The sequence below is a fragment of the Cyprinus carpio genome, chromosome B5, assembly GCF_018340385.1.
Source record: "Cyprinus carpio isolate SPL01 chromosome B5, ASM1834038v1, whole genome shotgun sequence".
In the NCBI taxonomy this organism is placed as follows: Eukaryota; Metazoa; Chordata; class Actinopteri; order Cypriniformes; family Cyprinidae; genus Cyprinus; species Cyprinus carpio.
This window is the reverse complement of record NC_056601.1, coordinates 12,555,809-12,581,129: the sequence shown is the minus strand read 5'-3', so window position 1 is coordinate 12,581,129 and position 25,321 is coordinate 12,555,809. Positions and strand designations below refer to the sequence as shown.

The 25,321-nt window shown below is 39.3% G+C and overlaps 1 protein-coding gene across 1 annotated transcript in view; it reads left to right on the top strand.

The window, feature by feature from the left end:
* The window catches only part of LOC109058531 (neuronal tyrosine-phosphorylated phosphoinositide-3-kinase adapter 1), a 39,588-nt gene extending 14,684 nt beyond the window's left edge, over positions 1-24,904 (top strand). The window contains exons 2-7 of the mRNA XM_042724404.1: positions 3,506-3,752; positions 9,247-9,644; positions 13,409-15,106; positions 15,203-15,427; positions 16,736-16,839; positions 20,410-24,904. Of these exons, the coding sequence (XP_042580338.1) occupies positions 3,568-3,752; positions 9,247-9,644; positions 13,409-15,106; positions 15,203-15,427; positions 16,736-16,839; positions 20,410-20,799 (3,000 nt within the window). The 5' untranslated portion in view covers positions 3,506-3,567 and the 3' untranslated portion in view covers positions 20,800-24,904. The remainder of the gene's footprint in view (positions 1-3,505; positions 3,753-9,246; positions 9,645-13,408; positions 15,107-15,202; positions 15,428-16,735; positions 16,840-20,409) is intronic.
* The last annotated feature ends 417 nt before the right edge of the window (positions 24,905-25,321 follow it).

Below are 25,321 nucleotides of genomic sequence, written 5' to 3'. Positions count from 1 at the left end.
ACTGACAGTTTCAGTACCTCCAGAAGAAGTAGAATATGTTCTCATCTGAGAGAGGCATCTGTGGGGTAGATGACTGGACCATGCAGTGGGTGTTAGTGCTGGTGGAGTTGCAAATGAAGGCCACTTTCATAGTGTTTCTCTTTGCCTTTGTGTTTGTTTTGGCAGTGAGTGTGGAGGCAGGAGGGTGTGGGGGTGGATGGAGGAAGATGAGGAGGTGAAAAAATTACATATATTACAGACTGAACTGTTCATTCATGTGTTTACTGATTTGTGGTGACAGAAATTCTGGAGAAATACTGTATGGACAAAGGTGTATGTCCTGAAGTCTACAGGGGAAGTGATTAACATACTATACGTGAACAACATTTTAAAGAGCTAGATGGTCTTTTTCATGTGCTTTTCATTTTATTAATGGTTGTGGCTATCAAACGCACCATTACACTTTATATGCTCTGTACCTTTGACTGTTCCACATGTTCGGATAGAAGTAGGGAAAAAAGACTTAAAGTTTAATGCCCACTAACAATACAGGAAAAGCTTAAAACTGTCCATGCTTTTGTGACTAAATAAATTTAGTTATAGCACTTCTAAAAGATGCTGAGGGCAGCTCTTTTGGAAAATGGATTTGAAGTTGTTTCTGTAATGGTTACTGATAATTTTGTCCTTTGTTTTATTTTTTTCATTTATTTATTTGTAGTTAACTGATTTGTTGTGTCTTTGTTGTTGTCTCTTGCTGCCGTCTTGTCTTGCAATGAGATTTTAATTCCCTGTGATCCAGTCCAGGCCCCCCTCAAGCCCAGGCCTGAGAGCATTAAAGGGGAAGTTCACCCAAAAATGAAAATTCTGTCATTAATTACTCATCCTCATGTCACTCCAAACCCGTAAGACCTCCGTTCATCTTCAGAACACAAATAAGATTTTTTTTCCCTCCCCGAGAAAGTCTTTCTGACCCTGCATAGACAGCAACGCAACTACCGCGTTCAAGAACCAGAAAGGTAGTAAGGACATCATGTGACATCAGTGGTTCAACCATAATTATATGAAGCTAGGAGAATATTTCTTGTGTGCAAAGAAAACAAAAATAACAACTTTATTCTACAATGTCTTCTCTTTCATGTCTGTCTTCACCATGGGTTCACAAGAGTACCATAACGCATGCGTGTGGTTCTGCTGACGCAGGAGCCAGAGTTCTGATTTAGAACCCGGATGTGCTGCGCCTTGTTTACAAAACAACAAAATTTGTACAAAGACGATGACTTGCAATTTTTTGCTTAGTCTTAATTATTTGAACCAGAATATATAGACGATGAACTAACGGAGATGCCACCATTAGTTAAGTATAAGTGGCTGAGCTGTTAAAACCATATAGAAATGTAAAAGCCAAGGGTTTGTCTAATCCTGCTTCTGAAAGCTACCTTCTAGCAGAGTTTAGCTTTTAAACACACCTGAACCAGCTAAATCAAGGACTTCAGGATCACTTGAAACTTTCAGGAGCAGGATTGGATACCCATATGCAGTAAGAAGTGGTGAATGACACTAAAAGCTCGGCTAACAGAAATCGTTGACAAAGGAATGATGAAAATAAGCTGTTTATCTATCATTTTTTAGTGGAAGAATTATATGAATATGTTCTGCTAAAACTTTCACTAAAATCTGTTTCCATCAGTGTGTTGGTACAATGTCTTTGTTTGGTCAATTGGATTAGTTTTTCTGTTTTGTCTCTTAGGTATCAGTAAAGTGACAGTGTTGGTAAAGTGTCAGGGTAATGCAGTTTATATTGTCGTGGATAAAAGTTTGCGTCATATATTATATAAGCTGTATACATCTATGACACTCTGTATTGCTCCATATTCATCTCTAGCTCCCCTCTACTGTAAGATCTGACCCAATTTACTATGAAGTTTAACTTGCAGGCATGGGTTTAATGAGTAATTATATAAATTCATTTATTTTTCATTCATAGCTCTTCCGTGAGACTAGAAATAAAACTGCATGTGCATTCCAAATAAACTACCTTTGGTTGTGCGTGACTTTATACTGGTTATTGATGCATGACTGCATAAGTGGGTGCCTGGATGCACGTGAATCATTATGTGATGTGTTTGTGTCTAGATTAAATGTATTTGTTGTCTATAGGACACTAAAACTGTGTGAAAACATTGGAATCCAGCTATATTCCTGTTACATAGCAATACTGCTGATGCACTCAACGTACACATATCTGCACATTCAGCAACATACTCAGCTAACCCACTCACCTTCTTCTCGTCATTGCTCTCTATCTCTCTTAGTCCCTATCCCTCTCCCTCTCCTATGCTTTCTCTTTCTCTCTGTTCTGGAAAAACACTGGAAAAGCACAGCAGTTGACAGCTGAATCCTTTTTAGCCAATCAGAACTCTCTCGTAGTATCCAGTGCTCAAACTCTGAGCACTCTGTACAATATCTGCCCCACAACAAGCAGCTCGAATGCGCTTACTTGCTCTCTCTCTTCTTCTCTTGCTAGCTTGTTCTCTCTCCTGCCAGAATCCCTGTGTACTACATGTGACAGGCTGCATTACAGACTGCAGATTTACACAGGCACAGCTGGGGCAGCCCAGGGGCCTACGGCCAACTGAGCCACTCATACTTACTCACATCTTCCTCTCAAAGATAGAGAGAGAGATGGTACATGCCCTTTACAGGCCACTGTGATGAAGATGAGAATAAAAGTGCAGTAGTGATGATTTCAGGTCACAACTTAAGAACTTTCCTTCCTTTTATACTACATGTGTGATGTGTAAATGTGCAAGACATATCTGAGTGCGAAAGTGTGAAATGTATTTTAAGATGATAAGAGAATATAACACAGTGTTTCCCAGCTAGTGGGTTGCAGGTCTGTTGTTAAAAAAAAAAAACATTTCTTATTTTCTCAAGTATTTTTTTAACGAAAATTTCAGTTAAAAAATATTTTCAGTAGTTTAAGTAACAAATCGGAATAATTTTTACATATTAGTTTATTTTAGTAATCACAAACTACTAGAAAGTCTAGTCAGTCTTATAATTGTTTGTACAAAAATTGTGGGAGCTCTGAACTTTCTATAAAGCAATAAAAAATTAAAGTCCTAATGATTTTTTTTTTATGTAAATGTGCTTGTAATCCTAATTATCATGATCATAAGGGAATGTAAACAACTGCTTACTTCTATCTCTGCCAGTCTAAGGTGATTTATTTATTTATTTATTTATTTGTCCAGGGGGAGAAGGGGCTTGTGCATTAGAGCCTCTATTATGGACACTTAGTCCAAACCGTCTTCAAAAAAGAACAACATGAACAGCACTAGGGAATGCAGAGTATAGGTGTAGAGAACACTGAGTAAAGCACTTACGTAAGCGTCTGTGCTGTGTTAATTGTTTCCATTCAGTTTGGACGGTTGGGATTTTATGTTATCAGAAAGAATGGAATGAATTTGCATACTTCTGAAAATGCAAACTACTAACCAAGTGCCTGCATTTCACTCTTTTACAGGTAACTGGGACGGGGGCAAGCTTTAAAATCCCTCCCCCTGCTCCTAATTGGTCCTCTATACCATGAGCTTTGGCTCCGCCCAGGATGTGGCGGTGGAGAATTTTCTGCGTGACATAGAGAGGCGGGGCCAGTGGCTGCACTGTGCTGTTATTGGCTGTAAGGAGGAGCATCCCCGTGGCGACATGAACCTTTTGTACCGCAAAAGTCGACTGGACTGGAGGCACAGAGATCAGGAGGGCAAGAAAAGGTAAAAGAAAGAAGGAAATCTGTGAGATTGCTGTAGGAGACTTTGTGAGGAAAGATAAGGATAGAAGAGGTTATGGAGATGCCTTCCAAAGCTTAAATGAAAGGTAAAGGAAAGAAGGCAGCAAGGGGAAGATTAGTAAAATCCTAACTCTGTAAGGAAGGTGAGAAAAAGGTGAAACTGAAGGAGAATAGTAGAATGAATAAGATTATAAAGGATAAGAGAAAGAGGGAGAGAGATGGATGAATATGACACGATTAAGAGTAGTCTTAACTCTGAAATAGAGACATTTGTCTTTCATATTTTATGCAAAGTATCTCAATCTTCTTTCCGCCTGAGACACAGAAAGACTGGAGAGAGTGAGAGAGAGCAGGATATATTGGAACACAATCTACCCCTCTGCTGTCCCAGTAGATCAGTAGACATGAAGTGTAGACAAAAACAGCTGGAGCGTTTGAAAACAGAATTCTGTCTAATTATCTTACAAATAAATGGAGTTATCCATATCTGTTTAATCATGTTTTTATTTTTAATTCATTTACTTTAATCATAAATAAGTTATTTTTTGTTTATTGTTACAATATATATATATAGAATTTGATTGTTATTAATAAAAAACAACACTTTTATCTTGTGGCCAATAACCAACAAATGCTGATAACACCAAATGGCTTTCTATACTATATTTTGTCTTAATAAAACAGTAAAAGAGAGTGAATTTAGGTATCAAAATGTATAAAAAACAAATATTGATTTTGAGATTCACTCAAGATAAGACTTAATAGAATTATTAAATTATTAGTGTTTTTATTTTAAACTGTAAAGTTAAGTTTAAGTGAGCAATAGATGATCAGAATGTTAATTAAATTGGGTAAAATTTGAGGAAGTGAGCATGAACAATAAAATATACAATTATCGGCCGATACTGATAACTTAAAATCTCTTAATATCATTCCTAAAAGCAATGGCATTTGATTACAGCAACTTAAAATATCTAATAATGTCTAATATTTAACTGATATGTTATCAGTATCATGCATCCTGAAAAAAATACTCCTTTTCATTTTCTATGTACTCTTTGTCCCTGCTTAACATTATTCTGGGGACAAATTTGTACCAACAGCCATCTAAATCTGACAAAATCTCCTTTTGGAGATGTCCTCATTTAAAAAAAAAAAAAAAAAAAAAATCTATGTCTATGAAGTATTATTATTTATCTAAGTAAACATGTATGTCTGTGGCACCATATTTCACTCTAATTTCTTGTACCAAATCCACATTTCTTCTTCTTAAGACACCTTATATACAAGTCTGTATATTACCATATTCTGAAATGCTTTGTTTACATCTTCAGCTGTGATCTTTTGAGAGCTTTTTTCCTTCCGCAATTCCTCTCAGCTGGACAGGATTGATTGCAACCTTTATGCCTCTTTGCATTACACTCTCTCTCTCTCTCTCCATCTCCATCTCTCTCCATCTCAGTGTTTCTGGATGAAGATGAGAATGCATTTAGATGATTGTCTCTGACACCTGTGCAAATGGACATCAAAGCGCTTTTCATCCGCTCTGTGTTCTACATTCATGACACACGCAGATCCCTGAACACATCCTGAACTCAGTCAGACATGCTTTTAGCCGCCTTTGTATAAACTACTCACAGACATACATGAGCTGTCACATTAAACTTGCTTTTATACATGCACAATATCTTTAAGCAGTTATCTCGGCTCCTACCACCTCTTTCTTTCCCCTTCACAGATGTAAAGAGATACACAAGAGGTCACCCACGCATGTTCGCTCTCTGTCTGGAGGATCTGTCCACTTCCTCTCTCGTCCTCCCACTCAATCTCTCCATCCTCCGCCTCTGTGCTGCTGAATGCAGATGATTCTCTTTCATTTATCCATCTATCCCTGTTTCCCATCTCTCTTTTCCTACATCTTGCTGTCAATCTTGAGTGTCAACAAATAAATGAATGAATCAAGTGAGTCACTTAGCATGTTAGTAAACTGATTCTGCACACTAATGTGCCTTTTAAACTCGAGACTCAGATAAAGCCATGTAAGAGCCACATGTTGTGCAGCCTAGAGCAAAACAACAGAAATAGAGCAGACATGAATTGCTTAAGTTCCCTATACCTTTTAGCTTTCATTCTGCCATATGAAGCATTGTGTCAAATGAAACTGAACAACCTGAAATCCTCAGGTATGAGAGCAAACCTATGACTTGCAGTCTGTTCACTCTCATTTTGCTTTCGGGCACAGATTTTCTTTCAAACTTTTTTTTTTTTTGGCACAAATGGGGTAACAAACCATAGCATATTTTCTGCATTGATTAGCATAACATTTATTGATTTAGTATACACTACCATTCAAAAGTTTTGGTAAAGTAGGTTCTAAATTAATATAAAATTGAAAAATTAATACGATTGATCGATCGATAGATAGATTTGTTTGTTCAAGGATGAATTGCAATTACAATGTTACAAGACATTTCAAATGAAAAATGTATCACAGTTTCACAAAAACATTAAGCAGCAAGCATAAATTGTTTCAACATTTATAATAAGAAAAACTTCATAAGAAGCAAATTAACAGAATGATTTCTGAAGCATCATGTGACACTGAAGACCGGAGTAATGGCTGCTGAAAGTTAAATTAATTACATAAAAAAATAATATATATATTCATAATAATATTTATTCAATTAGAAAACAATTATTTTAAATAGTAATAACATCTTACAATATTTCTATCTTTACTGTAATTTTGATTAAATAAAGGCAGCCTTGTTGAAGATAAGAGACTTCTTTAAAAGCATTTAAAAATCTTACCAACCCCAAACCTGTGAACAGTAGAGCACCATCATCGGGTGAAGAACTGACCCATATGTAGCTAACACACTGATCTGGTGTAGAAAAATAAAATAAGCATCACTCAATAAGACAAACTAATTCAGTCCAGTAGTTTATTCTGAATATTTTACTATGGTGTGTGCAGCTAAAACTGCATGTCCTTGGATGGATTTTATGATGAGATGTTCAGACTCATCAGATCTTTTTATCCAGATTATATCTGGATGACAGCTGTACTGTGAGCTCTCCATGGCCAACTCATATGCTGTGTGCCCTGCCTGTGCATCATATCCTGTGGTACTGTTCTTTTCTGTTAGTGTGTGCCAAACTCTACTAGCTCAGCATCTTCTCCACCTTCTGCCTGACAACAGAGGCACACACACATGAACACTCACACACACTGCTGAGCAGTGTATTGATGAGTTTCGTCCATCTGGACCTCATGCACATCAACCTTCACAAAGGTCAGAGGAGGGGCACACATCTTAATAGTTGACAGGAAGAAGTTCATGAATTTCAAATTTGACAGTTATGCTCAGAGGAATCTTAATTGAGATCTTATTAATAGCAATAATTGTTTTTCCTAGACATTAATGGAATGGATGGAGACTTTTGGTTAAGTATCTTGCTTTCCAGCAATGTTTTTTTTTTTTTCTTCAAAATGATCTCAAGCATTTCTCATTTGGTAATTTGGTCTTTGAAGTATTTGTGTTTTAATGCTATCCACCTTATTTATATTGCTCTCTATTGTTACCATACTGCATTACATTGTCTCATTTCTGTCTATTTTTATTCCTTCCAAGAAATATTAGAAGAACATCTAGGAAACACTTGATATTTTCCATCACGGAGGGCTCCATTAAGTCATATGAGCTATAAAAAGAGCAATATCTTTGTAATATCAGTATCCTTCTAGTGGTTCTGTTAAACTGAAAAACATCTCTATCTCTAAATATCTCTAAATATTTCCCTAACTCACCCTATCATCAAAAACAGCATCAGTGATTCATTTCCCTTTAATTGTGTGTGTGTGTTTGTACTGATGGCAGCCACTATTTACCACCCACAATATGCTGCTTAGCCACACCTGAATAAGCTTGTGTGTGTGTGTGTGTGTGTGTGTGTGTGTGTGTGTGTGTGTGTGTGTGTGTGTGTGTGTGTGTGTATGTGCATACAAGCACATATGCCAGTGTGTGTTCTGAGTTTGTGTGTTTAGAGAAAAAAAATCAGCAAACAATAAACAAATGACAGGCTAGTTGCCGTGGAAACGGGGAGTGCATGCTAGTTGATTCAGGAGAATAAGAAAGATGCAGAGAGAGGGATGAAGGGAGAAACACGGCCTGCGGACAATGTCTTTTTTGTGTGGGGGAAAAAAGAAAGCAAGAGAGCAAAAGATCAGCTGATTAAACAATGTTTGCAAACAATTAAAGGAATAGGTTGACTAATTTTGCATCAACCATTCCTAAAAATTCCAGACTTAAAGTCATGATAAAACGGAAGTAGCCACAGATATTTCTTCTGTTTTTTGATGTATATCTTGGTGTAACAGATTATATAAAAAAAAAAAAAAAAGAAAAAAATGTAAATGTGGGGTTGGTACTTGATTCTGTCCACTGGTTGTTGATTGGATTTTGAGATGTGGTCATAACACTCAAGAAAATAAGGCAGATAAACGTGAGCTTGCAGGGGTGGGTTTAAGAGAACTAAATGATTGAAGAAGTCCAGCATACGTCACCAGAGAGAGGTCTGTTATGTCTTCAGAAGGTCCAGTTATGACATTTTGATTGAACATTAGAAGGTCAATGTAAAAAAGAAAGAAAAATGTAAACACCTACTGTACATGGGAGTATATGGATATACATGGATGTTCACAATAATATCTATAACATGCATTTAGAAATAGATTTGAATTTCATGCCAAATTTAAGAGAAATGAAGATGAAAAAGAAATAATGAAAGCATAAGAAAAAAGGGGAGCTGAGGACTACAGAGGAGAAGAGAAGGATGGGAGGGTGAAGGAGGCTGTTGGGTCTCTCGCAGGCTGGCATGAACCGCTTCCTCATCATTCATCCTGAACTTGTGTGTGTGTGTGTGTGTGTGTGTGTGTGTGTGTGGTCTGGTTTTGCTTAGATTGTGAGAACCAAATGTCTCCACAAGGACAGTTAAACCTGAAATTACCTACACTGTGGGAATCACAACAATACGGCTTAATAAACATATTAAATAACAAAATTTTATTGAAAATGTCTCTGTTTGGTTTAGGGTTAGAAGACAGAAACATTAACTCAGTTAATTAACTCTCAGTCCCAATCATAACTGAGAGATGTGTTTGTTTTATGTGTGTAGGTATTGGTCTGTGTGACTGTGCAGTGGTAGGAGGGAGTTTAAACTCCGGAAATGAGCAGAGGAGAGTGTACAATGGGGGCTGTAGAGACAAAAATGAAATTGACTGTGAGCTATTAATAGAGCCTTTATCAGTAGAAATGAGGAGAGAGAAAAGAGGAAAAGGTGGGAGGCCTACAGCACAAAGAAAAAAACAAATTTATTATTCTAATCTGATAAAGAATCTCTCTACAGAGAAATAATTCCTTTTTCCTCAATTTCTGATTCCATCTCTCATTCTCTTATCTTCCCATCTCCCATAGCTCCAATTACAAAGATGCCTCTTCTGCGACCGTTGGGAAGGTTCGGGATCTGGCATCATTTCGGCGCCATTTCCGAATGGGATTTATGACGATGCCAGCATCCCAGGACCTTTCGCCTCACTCTTGTGCGGCCGCCATGGCCCCACGCTCTCAGTCCTGCCATGCTGTGGGCACCGGTGAGGGAGAGGAGATGGAGAACGGATATTATCCAGACTCAGACCCCCAAAACCAGTCAAATCCCTCCCGTTGTCCCCCAACCAAGCCTAAACGCCACCCCAATACTCGTCTCAGCTCCACACCCCAGCAGGAGCATCCTTCCCGGGGAGTTCACGCACCACCGGACACTCCGCCACCTCCACCTCCCAATCACCCACCCAAACACCCAGAGAAGCGGAATGGTAAGTGTCCGGAAGTCTTTGTGACATGCACAGTTCTAGTCTCATCAAAATCAGTTTTATGTTAAAATTAGGGATGTGAATCCATTTAAAAAAATTATTCTTGACCTGGGATAACTCTTGCGCAGATGCAATTCTCACAACCTGCTGTATCTCTAATGCTTCGAGTATAGATAAGGAGCAATCTGACTCACATGTAACATGACTAATCACAGTTTACTTGTTTCTAAGTTCAGTTGTGGGTACATCTAAAAAAAGATTGTACCACTAATAGAACATGAAACACAATAAAAGTTAGGCAAAGTTTCAACAGTGTGATTGGTACTTGATACAAAATGTCAAACTATATGATTTGTTGCCATAAATCTTGAACTCAAACTCCAATCTCTTGTTCTTAAGTTCATAAGTGCTTATGATTCATGACTATGACTCATGACTATTAAAGCATCCATTGTTTTTTGACAGTATATTTGTTAGTATTTCATATGTTTTTAACTGAATTATCATGTAATTGATTTAAATTAAATAATTATTCTGTGTGTAGTGTAATTTTGGCCTCTATTCTGAAGGATGATTACAATACTTAATGAATGTTATTTTGCAGCTTTGGTAATTATATTATTCATAATATGAAATTTATGAAACCAGCTTCTTTTGTGCTCAAGTATTATATTGATACATTGTGAAAAAAGAAAAGGTGTAAAAAAAAAAAAAAAAAGGTCACATGTAATGGCATTTGTGTTGTTTACCCGAGTAGCAATGAGCAACTGAGACCTAAATTTTATTTAGGCAAAGTGAGGAATCTCAGTTATTTGTGATTTAATAATTTCTTTGGACTGAACAATTACATGGTTAAAGAAATATATGGTGCAAACATTAACATCTATATCTTTAATATACAGTGTTTATTAAAAAAAACTGATTGAGAAGGAAGTGTGTGGGTAAAAAATTGTTCACATTGATTTTAACAGAAATTTTCACATTTTTTCCCAGAATACATTAAAATGTATCTGTCTTAATGTCTAAAACTTACAGAAATAACCAGAGTAGTGTTATGTGTGCCGAGTCATTTGAAAGCTGTTTGCTTAAGTTTTATTTCAGACAACAAATAATATAGGGTCGGTCTTGATTTTATCCATTTATTTTTGAAAATGGAAGAGGTTATAAAAAGTAAGAACAGTATGTCAACCTAAATCTTTAATTTTAAGTTGAATTAAAATCATATGGCTGGGAACGTGTATTAAAGGGTCAGTACACCCAAAAATGAAAAATTAGTCCATGTTTTACTTACCCTCAAGGCATCTAGGTGTAAATGACTTTCTTCTTTTAGATGAATCCAATCGGAGTAGAGACCTGCGCGATTCTGTCCCGCGCCCGCCCGCCCGCTCCCACAGAAATATAGCTTATCTGGTCCCGCCCCCCGCCCACGACATTCATGTTTTATCCTGCTTCTGCCCGCAAGTCCCGCATTAAAGTAATCTATATAGATTTTTTTAGTACATCAAAGAAATTTACATGAAATGGTTCTGTAACATCTCCTGAGCGAAGTAATAACACAATAAATATATGCACAATGAATCTTTCACAGTGTCTACAGTTAGTGTGTTAAAATGAGAAGATTTGTGAGCATGCAATTTCAGCACTGCTGTGAGTAGATTCTAACTTAATCACTTCTGATTGGCTATTGCGTTCCAGAAATCAACAGCAAATAATTTTATTTTCCACAATCCACAACACACTAAACAATCTATAAATAGATACTATGCCTAGCTTGCGCATGTCAATCATTTTAATGTTAATATTAGTTGTTCTTTTTGCTTTTGTGCAACAGATAAATGACTTTTATGTTTTAGACACTTTATGTTTAGATAATTTCTATTTTGTGGGAGTCCCACAAATCATTTTATTCTCCCGCATCCCGCACACACACAAGTCTCTTCCCGCTTGCACCCGCACTCGCCCATCAAGAGTTGTCCCACACCGCACCCTGTTGCGTTGGGTCCCGCGGGTAACATGGTACTCCCGCGGGAGTACAGGTCTCTAAATCAGAGTTATATTAAAGGGGTCATATGATGCGATTTCAAGTTTTCCTTTCTTTTTGGAGTGTTACAAGCTGATTGTGCATAGATAAGATCCCTGAAGTTGCAAAGACTAAAGTCTCAAAACCAAAGAGATATTCTTTATCAAAGTTAAGACTCTGCCACATCCCCCTAAAATGGCTCATTCAAAAACGCCCCCACATGTCTACGTCACTATGTGGAAACATTTGTGTAATGCCACCCAAATGTTCACACAAAGAAAGAAGGCGTGGATTCAGTAACCGCAGATAGTGTTGATGCAGCCATGTCAGGGAGATGCTGTGTTTCTAGGAGAACGTAAAATCACTTTATTTGGCCTTCTGAAAGTAGATGCATTTAGGAAGCTTTAAGATTACTTACAACAGAACAGCAACGCATTTTATGAATGACCGTTTCGTGAAACTAGGAGAGGAGGTAATTCTGACTTTGCTATGACAATCTGGTGCTTGTGAATCAGCTAATGTTACTGTAAGTATGTTTTGTTATTAGTTTAAGTATTTGCTATTGAATGTTCAAATGCAGAGTTTTGCACGTTGTGTGTGTGTGTGTGTGTGTGTGTGTGTGTGTGTGTGTGTGTGTGTGTGTGTGTGTATGTGTGTGTGAGAGAGAGAGAGAGAGAGAGAGACAGGGTCACACAGTGCAGTCAGCTGTCTTAACCGTCCGTGGCTTGTGTACTGCAGACACATAGGAGCTTCATCACTGTGTCTGTCACGCGACTCTGTTCCCCTTTCAGGCTTGAACTGATGGTAAAAGTAAGGACATTATTTGCTGTCTGTACATTTATTTTGAAAGATGAAGCTCGCGATTATGGAAAGGGGCATTACATTTCCGACGAGTGCTTGCAGTGTTCGGCCAATCACAATGCACTGGGTCAGTTGGCCAATCAGAACAGACTGTGCTTGTAGGAAGGAGGGACTTTGTAGAAAATTACTCATTTGAGAGAGGCGAGGCATAGAGTACCTACAATAACTTACAGTATTTGAAAAATGTTTTTTTAACATTAATGCAAGTCAACATATTCTGTTACACCAAGTACACAAAATAATGATCTTTAAAAAAGCATGATGATGTGACCAGATTAGTGATGAATGCGGAAGCATGACAGAGAGAGCAAAAAAATTAAGAAGCACAAACCGTGGATTTGTAAAAAAAAAAAAAAATAAATAGTCAGAGGATTTCAGTATAAGCCAAGAGGAGACTGATTTTCCTTTGGCAAAGTAAGGAAAATTTGCTTCCTTTGCTCCTGTAAACGAACCGAGAGAGACTCACACGCGCATGTGCTGCGCCTACGTCCTACATCATCCGCTGGAAAGGCAGTCTCTCATGATTGCACGTATTACAGGTAGTGCAAGTTACACAAAACTGTTTATATCTTTTTTAAATTTAAATATATTTTTTTACAAAAACGCATCGATTTGCTACAGGAGGCCTTCATTCACCAGGACAATTTTTTTATATAATTCTGATTGAATTCGTCTGAAAGAATAAAGTCATATACACCTAGGATGCCTTGCGTGTGAGTAAAACATAGACTAATTTTAATTTTTGGGTGAACTAACTCTTTAATAATGTAAAAAGTAAAAAAACAGAAAGCTGTACATACCTGACCTGTGCTCTCTGTAAAACGTCCTCTCTTTGTCTTTGTGTAACTCTTTTTTCACATCTTGTCTGCTTTTATTTGTTAAACAGCAATGAAGAAGTCTGATTCAGGTGAAATGGCAGGACGGAAGGTACCTCCCTTGAAGCCCAAACGGAGTCCAAGCACACAGCTCTCTTTTGACCCCCTGCCACCTCGAGTCCAGCCACCGAGCACACCTCTTCCCTTCCAGAGCTCTGAACCCTCTCCACGGGGTGAGGGGGGAGATGACGAGCCAGTTTACATTGAAATGGTTGGCCAGGTCTTTACCCGAGAGACTCACAGCGCCCCTACTCCTCACCCGCTTACGCCCTCCGCCACTACTCCTGATTCTGACTCAGACCAAGGAGAGGCCATATACGAAGAGATGAAATACCCCCTACCGGACGATGCAGCTAGAGAAGCCCATCGCCGCTTGCCACTCAAACATGAGCGTATCAAGTCTTCTAAAGCGTACCACTCCTCCATCATCTCATCCTCCTCATCCTCCACCTCCTCTTCACTCCCACGCCCCTCATCCTCCTCTCCAGCCTGTTCCTCATCCAAGCCTAAAACAGCTGTCTCCATCTCTCACTCCTCTCCTCTGCCTTCATCCTGCTCTTCTGCATCCTCCACTCCCATACCTCAAGTCCTCTCCTCCTCACCACACCCTCCCCGTGCTCCCACACCCTTCCTGCTGCCAGGGTCCAAGTCTGAACATGAGCCCAGCTCCAGTAAGATCCCGGCACCCTTCCCCAACTTGCTTCAGCACAAGCCTCCGCTCCTGGCATTTCCCCAGCCGGCTGCTGCCTCCAGTGGGGTGGGGGCTCAACACAAGACCAGCTCGGCCAAAATCAGTGTGCAGTCGGCCTCCAGTCTGCCAGCATCTACTAGCACCTCCTCCAGCACGAACTCCACCAGCACTTCCAAAGAGTCCTCTGGAGTTGAGAAGGAACGAGAGAAGGAGAGGAGGGAAGGACAGCTGGGGCCAGCACCAGGACTCAGAGCCCGCAGTCATTCCACTCCTCTTCCTCCATCTTCAAAGTCCTCCTCTCCATATTCCCACCACCATCATCACCATCACCCTCACCACAGGCCTTCCCACTATCACCATTACCGCAAGCCTGAGAAAGAGATGTCGTCATCAAGCAAAGGCTCAGGACAGTCCTCCACCCAGATGCAAACACACTCCAAAGAGGGCAAGTCTGTCAGCTTCCTGCTCAAGTCTGAGAGGGAAAGGGACAGAGAGAGGGATCGGGATCGTGACCGAGAGAGAGACCTGAGCACGCCATCATCCAATCATTCTGATGCCTCTGCCTCAAGCTCATACACACACACTTCTCAAACCGGCACGAGCACCACGCCAACCCTGAGTCAACCATCATCGTCCACAGCAGCTACGCCACCTTCCACCTCTTCTTCATCCGCTCAGCGCCCTCCGTCTCGCTCTCACATGCACCGGGCGCACACCCCGCACTTGTCTCATGGCCTTCCTTCTTACAAACCTCCCCCCTCTGACAGCCCCCTGCTCTGGACCTACCCCTCGGTTGGCTTCCGCCGCCCACCCGCCTACGATAGCCTGCGCGGGGGCTCACAGTTGCCATCCTTGCACATGGACCCCATTAAAACTGGATCTGCAGCCCATGCGTTGCAGGCCAAGGCCGGGTTCATTCCCTGGGAGAGCGCAGCTGCCTTAGGGCTCACCGAAGAACAGGCTTACTGGCCCATGCACCGAAAATTATCATTCAGTCATGGGAGCCGAGACACTGAGAGTGAGTAATGATTGTAGGGATGATTATGGGGGGAATTCTCTTTCTGTGGTTCTATCGTAGATGTTTAATTATGTTTTTCTCTCTAATGCTTTGTAGAGGAGGATAGAGGTGCATGGAATGGCAGTGCAGATGCTCTATTGAGGAGAGAAAGGGATGACCTAGGAGCCATGCGGGGTGGTGGACACTCTGGAATACCTGTGCGGTCAACAGGGAGACACAGCGAGAGCTTGGCTGGGGCGGATGGACCACCAGGGTTGAGAGGACTGATACGAGCAGGACTGCCCTTACCCTGCCAAACCTTCCCAGCGTGCCGCAATGGAGGTGAGATCCAATTTAAATGACATTAGCACAGGCTTTCTGCCATGACCTCAGTAGTTAAAACTCTGGATATAGATCAAGTGTGTTTCGGTTAGAGATAAAACATTTGATTTGAACAGTTTATGAGCTATAAGTTGATGCTGCTGGGATCAGTGTGCATTGATTTGTTTGGAAAGCATCACATTTTTTAACAGAATGATCAGATATCTATCGTGTCTTTGAAAATATGGGGAAAAAACTGAATTTAAACCTACTAAAACCATGATGGAAAAAATCACAAAGACCATTTAACACAATTAAGCAACACACAGTATTAGCTAGAAATAGTTAACATATGTTATCCTAGCTAACTAGCTGCAGTACCTGTCACAATTAAGAACCATGCATTTCTTGACATTTTAGAACTATATAATTGCGTGCCATTATACATTCAGGAGTGAATTCTCTCAACATTTGAGCCACTTTAACTGCTGTATTGCAGTGCACATCATGCGTTTTATTCACATACCACCCGCAGTCCAACTTAACTAAGCACTATATGCATTACGTTGTGCAGTGCACATTTAAATAAAGTCAATGTCATTTTTTACAATGCAAACACACCTGCTTTCAATGCAAATGAGGCTCATTATAGAATGCAATGCATTCACAGACATCAGCGCTATTTGCCTAGCGCAATTAGTGTTGCACTATTAGTGGAAAGTAGGGTGGAAAGCAGGCTGAATTTCATTAATATCTGTAAAAATGGTTTGTTTGCTGCTTCTATTCATCATGGTAGCAATAATCCATCAAATAATGATGAAATGAAGGTGAAAAGTGTTATAAATCCAGATGGAACATTTAGCTGAGCCTTTCTGCATTTTAAAGACTGATTTAGGTAGTTGGATTGCAGTAGTGGCACGATGCCGTGCAGTCCCTGCATACAGGTCAAATATCGTAGTGTACTGCATCCCATCCTCCACAACCTAAGAAACTGCACCATGCAAACTTCGCCAGCGCAATTTTTATTTTTCATTTTTTGTCTGTGTTTGCTCTATTACCCTATTTGGATAATTCCTTAAAACTAACAATGTTATCAGCAGGCACAATTTTTTCTTGTGATATCCTCTACAGTTCTGATCGCTGTCAAATACGTTTTAACAGTATTACTTCTGCTTTCTGTTCGGCAACGTAGCAAAAGGAGCTTGTTTGTTTTAGGCTACACAACATGCTATTTCAATCATTAATTTAGATTTGACTAAAAAATTGATGTCCTTCCGAGATTTATTTTTCAATACAATAACTTGGCTGTTTGTCTGTGATCTTTCATAGAGTTGGGTCGGCTTGGCAGGTCTTCCTCCACATCAGGAGTGAGACAAGTGGGTGGTGATGTTCAAAGGCAGAGCAGCCTGCCGGCCAGAGAAGCACTCAGCCAGGTAACACATGCCAGCACCACTAAAGCCGTCACTGAATTCACATAAACACACACTCAGAGAGTTATAATACACCTGTAATGTTATTGTTTCCTCAGCCATGTTTAAACACACATTCATCCAGGTAAAACCATGATCACATTAAGATTTGAGCTTATGAAATTACTTTGGACCTGCAGCCCTTTTTCTGTGGAACTCCAAAGAAGGTATTTTTGAAGAATGTTTAACCTGTTTTTGTTCAAACAATGATTTTCATGGTAGAGACATTTTTGGGTGAACCATCCCTTTAACTGATGTTAATTTATATAGCTTGAAATGTATAAAATGTATTTGTATATGTAGAAATTAACATTAGCCAATGTTGCCATTAAATGAAAGTAATAATCATATTTCATTCCCTATTTTCATCAAGTGGTTTATCCAAACTATAAAAAAATTAGAACAGGCTTAATTTTGTCCATCAGGAATTGGTTTGTTGTCATTTGCTAATTGCTGTGTGTGAGTCTCATGTGTGTGACAGGTTGCTAGAGGGGATAAGTTATTGTGCCACACTTGCGCTGGTGCAGACGTCATCAGAGAATAGGTGACATTATGAGGGGAGGAGATATTAATCGACATGATTCAAGATTAAGAGGACACAAGTTTTCCTGTTACCAAATGCATGGATTTAACACATAAAATCTCCGTTTAACACATTTTATGTGGCAACAGTGTAACATACAGGACGTTTTACCATATTTATCTTCATTTCACAGAATTCTACAGCGGATTCTCCCCCAAAAAAGTGGGAAACAAGTGTGCATTTTCAGACTGGGCCTGGTTATAGTATTGTACATGCTGTTGCAATGACCTTTAATACACCTCGTACACCACCCTGATACTGAAAAAAAACCTCAGACGAGAGTGCATTTAAGTAATTGTGCTTTTCAGTTCAAAGTATACAGGAAATGCTTAGAAATCACACAGGTTTGATCAGCCTCAGTCGGTTGTAGATACTGCAGTAATTAATTAAATTCACTTCAACTGGTTAACATGCGTAAGTGTAATTGACATCAAGCTTGACAGTTACGGCAGGTGATCTGTAACTAATTTCGTTCCGTTTTGTGCCCCTGTGGCTGCTGTTCCAGACAGTCATTAGGTAAATCGCGGAGCCCATTGAGTCACCAGCATCCCCACCCAAACATGTCTGTAGCTGCACTGCACTCCGCTGCAGGGTCAATGAGTGCAGAGAAAAAGGGGGATGAATACAGAGCGGGAGGGAGGCACAGAAATGCAGCAGAGGGAAAGACAGACGGAGAGCAAGAGAGATAGAAAGGGAGAAAATGCAGCACAGGATAGAAAAGAGAGGGGACAGATGCAGCACATGGGTGGAGAAAACAGTTTTTTGTCAGACTGTGGTAGGCAGACAAACTGTCTACGTAAATGATCAAACTCAATCCTAGTGGCGCTGCCGGAGTCTCTCTGTGTCGGCCAGTGACAGGCTTTGATTCTTACGTCTGACTGTCTCTGTCAGCGGTTTGTCAGACAGCCATTTTGGGAGTTTAGTATGTTGAATGTGCGAAAAGTAGTCTCAGCCTCAGACGTCACGCCCACGGACCATTGGCTAAACGTCTGATGCATATGGGACACAAAAGTGGAAACACTTCAGGAGTGTCGAAGTCGTCATCGGATTGGTTGAATTCTACAGGATTTCCGGGAGACGTGCGTGTCACGTTCATTAACGTTCCACTTGGAAACAAAGATGCCATGGCGCCAAACCCCCTCACTAAGAAGAAAGCCGTAGTGTTTACAACTGTGACAATGAGCACTTATCAGTATCAACTAAACACTGGAGTTTGTGAAATATTTAAAGTTAACGGCATAGAATCTTTCAAATACATCAGAGAGTTTTACACACCAGTCTGTTATTGTGGCGAAATTTCCACACTCCGAAACGTGACGCTAAGCGAAGCGAACTGTGATTGGTTGTTTGACATGTCGGTCAAACGGCCTCATGGACAGGCCTTGACCAATGAATGCTGCCATCAATTCCAGACCTTCAGCCATCAGACTATGGGAAAAGTAATAAGGAGAATCCGGAGAGATTCCATGTGCAGCAGCTCTTGTTTTGCGTGTTAACAGACAGGGATGTTCCACTTCCTATAGCTCTAGTGGTGTGTGGGTTGTGTTATAGACAGACTGGAGTGAAACTGGCAGCACATGCAAGAAATAATCTTTCATTTTCAATCTTGTTGGATGTTAGCTAACGTACAGAAGCCTCTGTTCTTTTCCCCTGGTGTGCTGTTGTCTCTTGGCAAAAGTTCACATGCTGACGCAGTCTGTGTGTGTGTATAGCACAGATATTGACTCTGTGAGCTGATATGACCTTCCCTCTCAGAGTAGGGGGATGGGATGGATGCTGTGAGTTGGCGCTATCTGGTGGTGTTCTTTGATATAGCAAAGAGCACACACCCAGAGCTCACCCCCCCACCCCCCCCCCCCCCCCCAATTACAAATTGGCTGGTTACTTCTTTAGAGGCTAAAGTTGATTTGTAAGAACTATAGTCTGACGTGAATGTGTGTTTTTTTATCCATTTTAATCTTAAAATCAATTACTGTAAATTTTGTTTGCTGTAGGAACTCCACATATGTGTTTGACTCCTAGCTAAATATGATTTAGTGAATTAGAATTTTCGGTTATTACATTTAATACAAAAAAATATATAATTGGCCTGCTTTCAATTCATCCATCTTTGACAGGTGTGGCAAAAGTTAATTTTGGGAAGGAATTAATTAAAAAGTGGCTGTTCTGAGCAGAACTTTTTTGGACTTCCCTTATTGATTTAATTTTCTTTTTATGTTGGATGACATGCCAGAAGTATTTGCCCAACCAAGTACTGCTGGCATCCTTTTTTTAAATCCCGGAACCTTGGTAAAAATTGGCAAAAAATGCTTCATGCAGCGGAACAAGAAACTAACTTTCAGTGCAGTATTTGATGATGGTAAAAAATTAAAAAGAGAAGAATTGTGATGAAAAAAAAAAAAACATTTTGTGTCTTTTAAAAATAATATAAAATAAAAATAAATATTGTAAATGGTGAAATGTATGTATGTGAAATGTAATATTAAAATATTAAATGTTAATGTTAAATAGTAAATCATTTTAATATCAAATGTTGCTTTGGCTACTAACTGAAATTAAAAAAGTTTCAGTTAAAACAGAAAATGACTAAAACTTAAAAACAAAATAAATCTAAATAGAAATATATATTAAAAAAGTATAATGAAATTATAATTAACATAAAAAATGACCAAAAGCACATCACAAAATTATTTTTAAAAATACTAAATAATATACTGTAATAGTATATATAAATAATACTAAAATAGCATTGATCGCCTTCAATGCATCTCTCTCTTTTTGCAGCCAGATGGTGTAGTTACTTCATCTACCAGCAGAGGCTAACTGGACCATCTAACCAGCCAAACTTTGATGTCTTTTTGCCAAACGATCACATGACTAACTATGTATTTCATCTGCTCTCAACTATGCAAAGAAATTTTTACAATTTCTCTCTCTGTCTCTGTGTGTAGTTTCACGCTCTCTCACAGGTTCAGGCACAGACTCAGGCTCCCTGCAGTCCGTCTCTGAGCCGGCAGCAGCAGTACCAGCACCAGCAGCAGGTCCAGCTCCAGTTCCAGCAGCTGGCTCAGCTCGCCGCACAGGCCCAGGCTACCCTCAGCACGGGCACAGCCGGCACCTCCACGGCCCAGGCCCAGCGGGACGGCAAGCTCCTAGAGGTGATCGAGAGAAAGCGCTGCCTGTGTAAGGAGATTAAAGCTCATCGCCGGCCAGATAAGAGCTTATGTAAGCAGGACAGTATGCCTATTTTACCCAGCTGGAGGAAAACGCCAGAGCCCCGCAAGACTGGAACACCACCCTGCCAGAGGCCACAGGCTGTGGTGTGGGACTCGGCCATCTGACCCAGGCAGAGAGAGCAAACAGAGGGGAGGGAGTAAGAAAGACATGACTGAGAGAGACATACAGAGTACAAATATTTTCTTTTTTGCGTGTGAAAAGACAAAATAGGAAATTTTTGGGGAAATGAGAGAAGTGGCCTTTGAGTGAAGAGATTCAAATAAGACTGAAAAGACAAAGCGGAAGCATTTTTTTTTTGCTAAGAGAATAGCATGATTTAGAATAAATCTCTCTGTAGAAGCAGGAGAAAATGTGTTTCACATGGTGTTTATGTGCCATATAGTTGCAGCACACGAAACGCACACACACACACACACACACACACACACACACACACACACTGGAGAAACACCTGTGTCTGAACTCTCTCTGACCTGCTGCAAATACAACCTGTGCTGCTGAGTTTACAACTTTTTTGAAACACACTGGAAACCTATGGAGCACCGTAACATTCGTACTCAGAATATAAACCATAAGTGAGGAGAATAGACATGCTTTTTCCTCCAAGGAATGAAGAAATTATCAAAACTTGATATGTAAAGAATGAAGAGATGCTGAAAGATCATAGTGGAGCTTTTCTTCATATCATAAACTGTCTGTGACTTTGGGCTTTTGTGTTTTTACTGACCAGATTTACACAGTTATGCTGCTGTTTCCTGGGCACCCACTAGACTGATGTTTTTTTACATTCCAGAAGAGTGTCAAAATGTGTGTGTGTGGTGTCATGGTGAACATTGTAAGATGTATCTTTGCATTGGAGATGTGTGAGGTTGGAAGCAGAACCGTGATGAGAGGAAATCACTTATCACAAAATTTGACATGTATACACAAAAAAAGTCTTACACATTCAAACACAGGGAACAGTGATGAAGGGCTGTGTGGTACTGTCGTAGTTTGTAGAGGAGATTCATTTGAAGTCTAATTACTGCCTATTGATTGAGTGCCAATTTGGTGAGTGTGGTGACACGTGTGTCTGCGTATTCGGGGAGTAGAAGAAAAGCTGTTCAGCAGAAGTTACGTGACTTTCGTAGCAATATTTGTTAAAGCAGGAGACTGATCATTAGCCCAGTCCAATACAAAATCATGATGGTGAAAAAATACAGATCCGCACTGCATTATTTCATCAACTGTGTAACATTCACTTAATGAAAATAGTACGATCACAGGATGAGCTTCCTTACAAAATAAGAAATAGACTGAGGACCAATGCACGGGCTGCATTAACACGAGGTGCCATTGTGTTCACCTAAAAACTGTCGGACCACCATATTTACTCATCTGTTTACATTTAATCTGTATCTGAGCATATCCGGAGCTAACGTCTAACTGTATTTTTCAGTCTTTTTGGCAGCATAGTCTCATGTGTCAATTAATTGGGGTTGCAGTGTCATTAAATAAGATATAATAATATATAAAAAAGCTCTTATCATACCACTAATACAGTCAGATTGAGCAGTCCAGTTACATTGTCCCTTAAAGAAAAATCAGTTTTGGAGCAAACTTCACCTCTTCACACTGTCCAATGCTCATGAGCACATGCATATACAGAAATGCACACACTCACAGCGCCCTGCTGGGAAAAATGAACACGCAGCGGCTCTCCTCAGACCGATGCTGGAACTTTTTTCCGCACAAAAGAAAGCGAACCACATGACATCGAGATTAAACAAGAAGAAAAAACACTTGTTAAAATCTGTAAAATAAACATGTACAACTGTATTGATTATGTAGCAATTATTTCCACTTTCATACTTGTAATCAATAAATATATTGTAGCATATAATGTATAAAAGTACAAGGTGTTTAATTGTTTTATAAAGAAATTTAGTAGTTTTATCTGTGGCTATCTGTCTACACTGTACGGAATGGACCGCTGAAAGGCGAGCCCTCTCTACTAAAGGCACAGTCTCAGACACACACACACCAACCAATGTTTTTTTTTCCGGCTAGTGTCACGCAAGTCCCTTTAAGAAACTTAAGTCTGATCACACTCATATCCTCACCAACACATTTCACCTGGCTCGCTGGAATATCAGTTGGATATTTTTGGAGTACTTCTGCTGCTATATTGAATTTCTACTATTGCTTACATATCCCTCACTGCTGTTGTTTTATTTCTCTTCTTCATTCTTTTGAGTGCTCTTTGAGATTTATTTTATTTTTATTTATTTTTTTTTATTTTTTTTGAGATCATGCAATGGAGTTTTAAAGAGTGGAATCTTTTGTAACTGTTGGCAAATGAATGTTTCTCAGTTGTTGTTGTGGTTGTATTTAAAAGTTGTTGTTTTTCCGAATAGTTAGAACCACCAACTTGTACAGTTCTCACCCTGGCAACACTACTGTAAATGTGATAGCAACATTGCAGTGATGTTGCCAAGGGTTTGACATTTCGTCACCACCACACCAGGGTTTCACTGCACCACCCAGGTGGCCATTTGAAATACAGTCTTTATCAAAAAGTACGGAGGACTACAGTAGAGGAGGGCTGGTGCAATGCATGCTGGGAGTTCTTGATGGATTCCCTTAATCATTCAGTTCAAGGTTGGGCTGTGTCCCAGTCTATATAAATTGTGCCCAGTTTGTACTTCAGATATACTAAATAATCATCTAGTGGCAATTTATTAAGATGAAAAGGGTAACTTACTGTAAGTATTATTGGGTAAACTAGTTTACAGAAACTGTCGGCTTTGCGTGTCTACATAAACGGTGGCCATATTATGAGTGCCATAATATATTGGTATGGTAAGATACGGTGTACCTTGGAAATCACTGTAGTGCTATATTTGCATTGATATCGTCATGAAATAAATTTTATATGATGAACCTAAAATACATGTGCGAATAACAGTATGTGTGTGAGAGAGTGAAAGAAACTGTTGCAATGTACATGAATTTAATGTCTTCTTGTCCTGCAGACCTCCTTAACATACAATCAGTGGAATATCTGCTTGTATATTCTAATGTGGTAATGTTTTATTCATTCCCTTTCTCTTCTTTGAGGAATAGTTCACTGAAAAATGAAAAATTGCTGGAAATGTAACCAGGCCATCCAAAATGTAGATTAGTTTGTTGCTTCATCGGAACAGATTTAGAAAATGTAGCATTAAAACACTTGCTCACCAATGGGTCCTCTGCAGTGAATGGGTGCCGTCAGAATGAGAGTCCAAATAGCTGATAAAAGCATTATAATAATTCACAAGTGAGCCATGTGACATCAGTCCATCAATGAACAAAAATCCTTCAAGATCTTTCAAAGAGGTCCTCTTTCCATAATGTTGCTTTCTCCAGTAAAAAAATAAATAAAGTCAGCAGGGGATGAACTTATTGACTTGTCTTTTAGCCAGAAGTGATGGTTTAAAGTTAAAATCCCTTACGTATGAATTTGTTTCTGACAAATTATGCAGCTTTTCACATAACAAGATTTCATTGTCAGCTGTTTGGACTCTCATTCTGACGGCACCCATTCACTGCAGAAGATCCATTGGTGAGAAAGTGATGTAATCCTAAATTCCCAAATCTGTTCCAATTAAGACATCTACATCTTGGATGGCCTGAGGGTAAGTACATTTTCAGCAAATGTTCATTTTTGCGTGTACCTTTCCTTTCACACTGACCTTCCAGAGTTGTTGTTTCAGTATCCATTTTCACTGTGGGCAGTTGTTTCTCACTCATGTATCAGCATCATGAATACAGGGAGCTGAAACAACAGTCTGTTGTTGAATTGTGTTGACTGATTTGCTCTTCACTGATGTCCTGTATCATAGATGAAGCTCTTGTACAAGTTCTCTCTTTCTACAGGTCTTCTATATTGTTGGCTCTAACCTGTTATTGATCTTGAACATCATTCCAGACGTTATTTGACTGGTGTAATGTGACAGATTTATTAAGTAGTACCAGTCATTGAAACATCTAGTGTGTCTAGAGTGCTGAGGGGAAGTTTAAGAGGTAGACTGGTTCTTTAACAGCTGGAGTTATGCTTAAGGGAGGATCAGGAGGATCTGTCCAGAGCATCAGAAATATAAATTATATGGTTATTTAGATTTAAAAAAAAAGATTGCTTGGCACGTGCCAATAGTTTCATTTGCCTTAATTAGCTTAATTTTACACTGTAAAAATTTTTGTAAAAAGTTTTCTTAATTTTTTTTTACATTAAAATATTTAATTTTGTATTATTTAGTTATATACTGAGCATAATTAAGTCTAATTATTTAATGCAAATGTCTGAACTTGACTACTTAAAATGTCACGTTGCCATTATTCTGCAGTCATGCAGTCACAAAAAAAATTACCCATCTTTTAAGTGATTTTAAGTGATTCTTGCATCATATGATTCTTGACATCATAATCATAAGTTGTTGAATGTAATGAAATCAATAGCATTGCCAATTAAACTGCTAAGTAGCCAAACAGTCTAGCCACATTAACTAATTATGCCCAAATACCAATTAAACAAATTCTGAATGTAGATCTGTCTGTACTAAAAGAATGCATTAATCCTACTCACCTGCAATGCTTGTTGAAGATCAG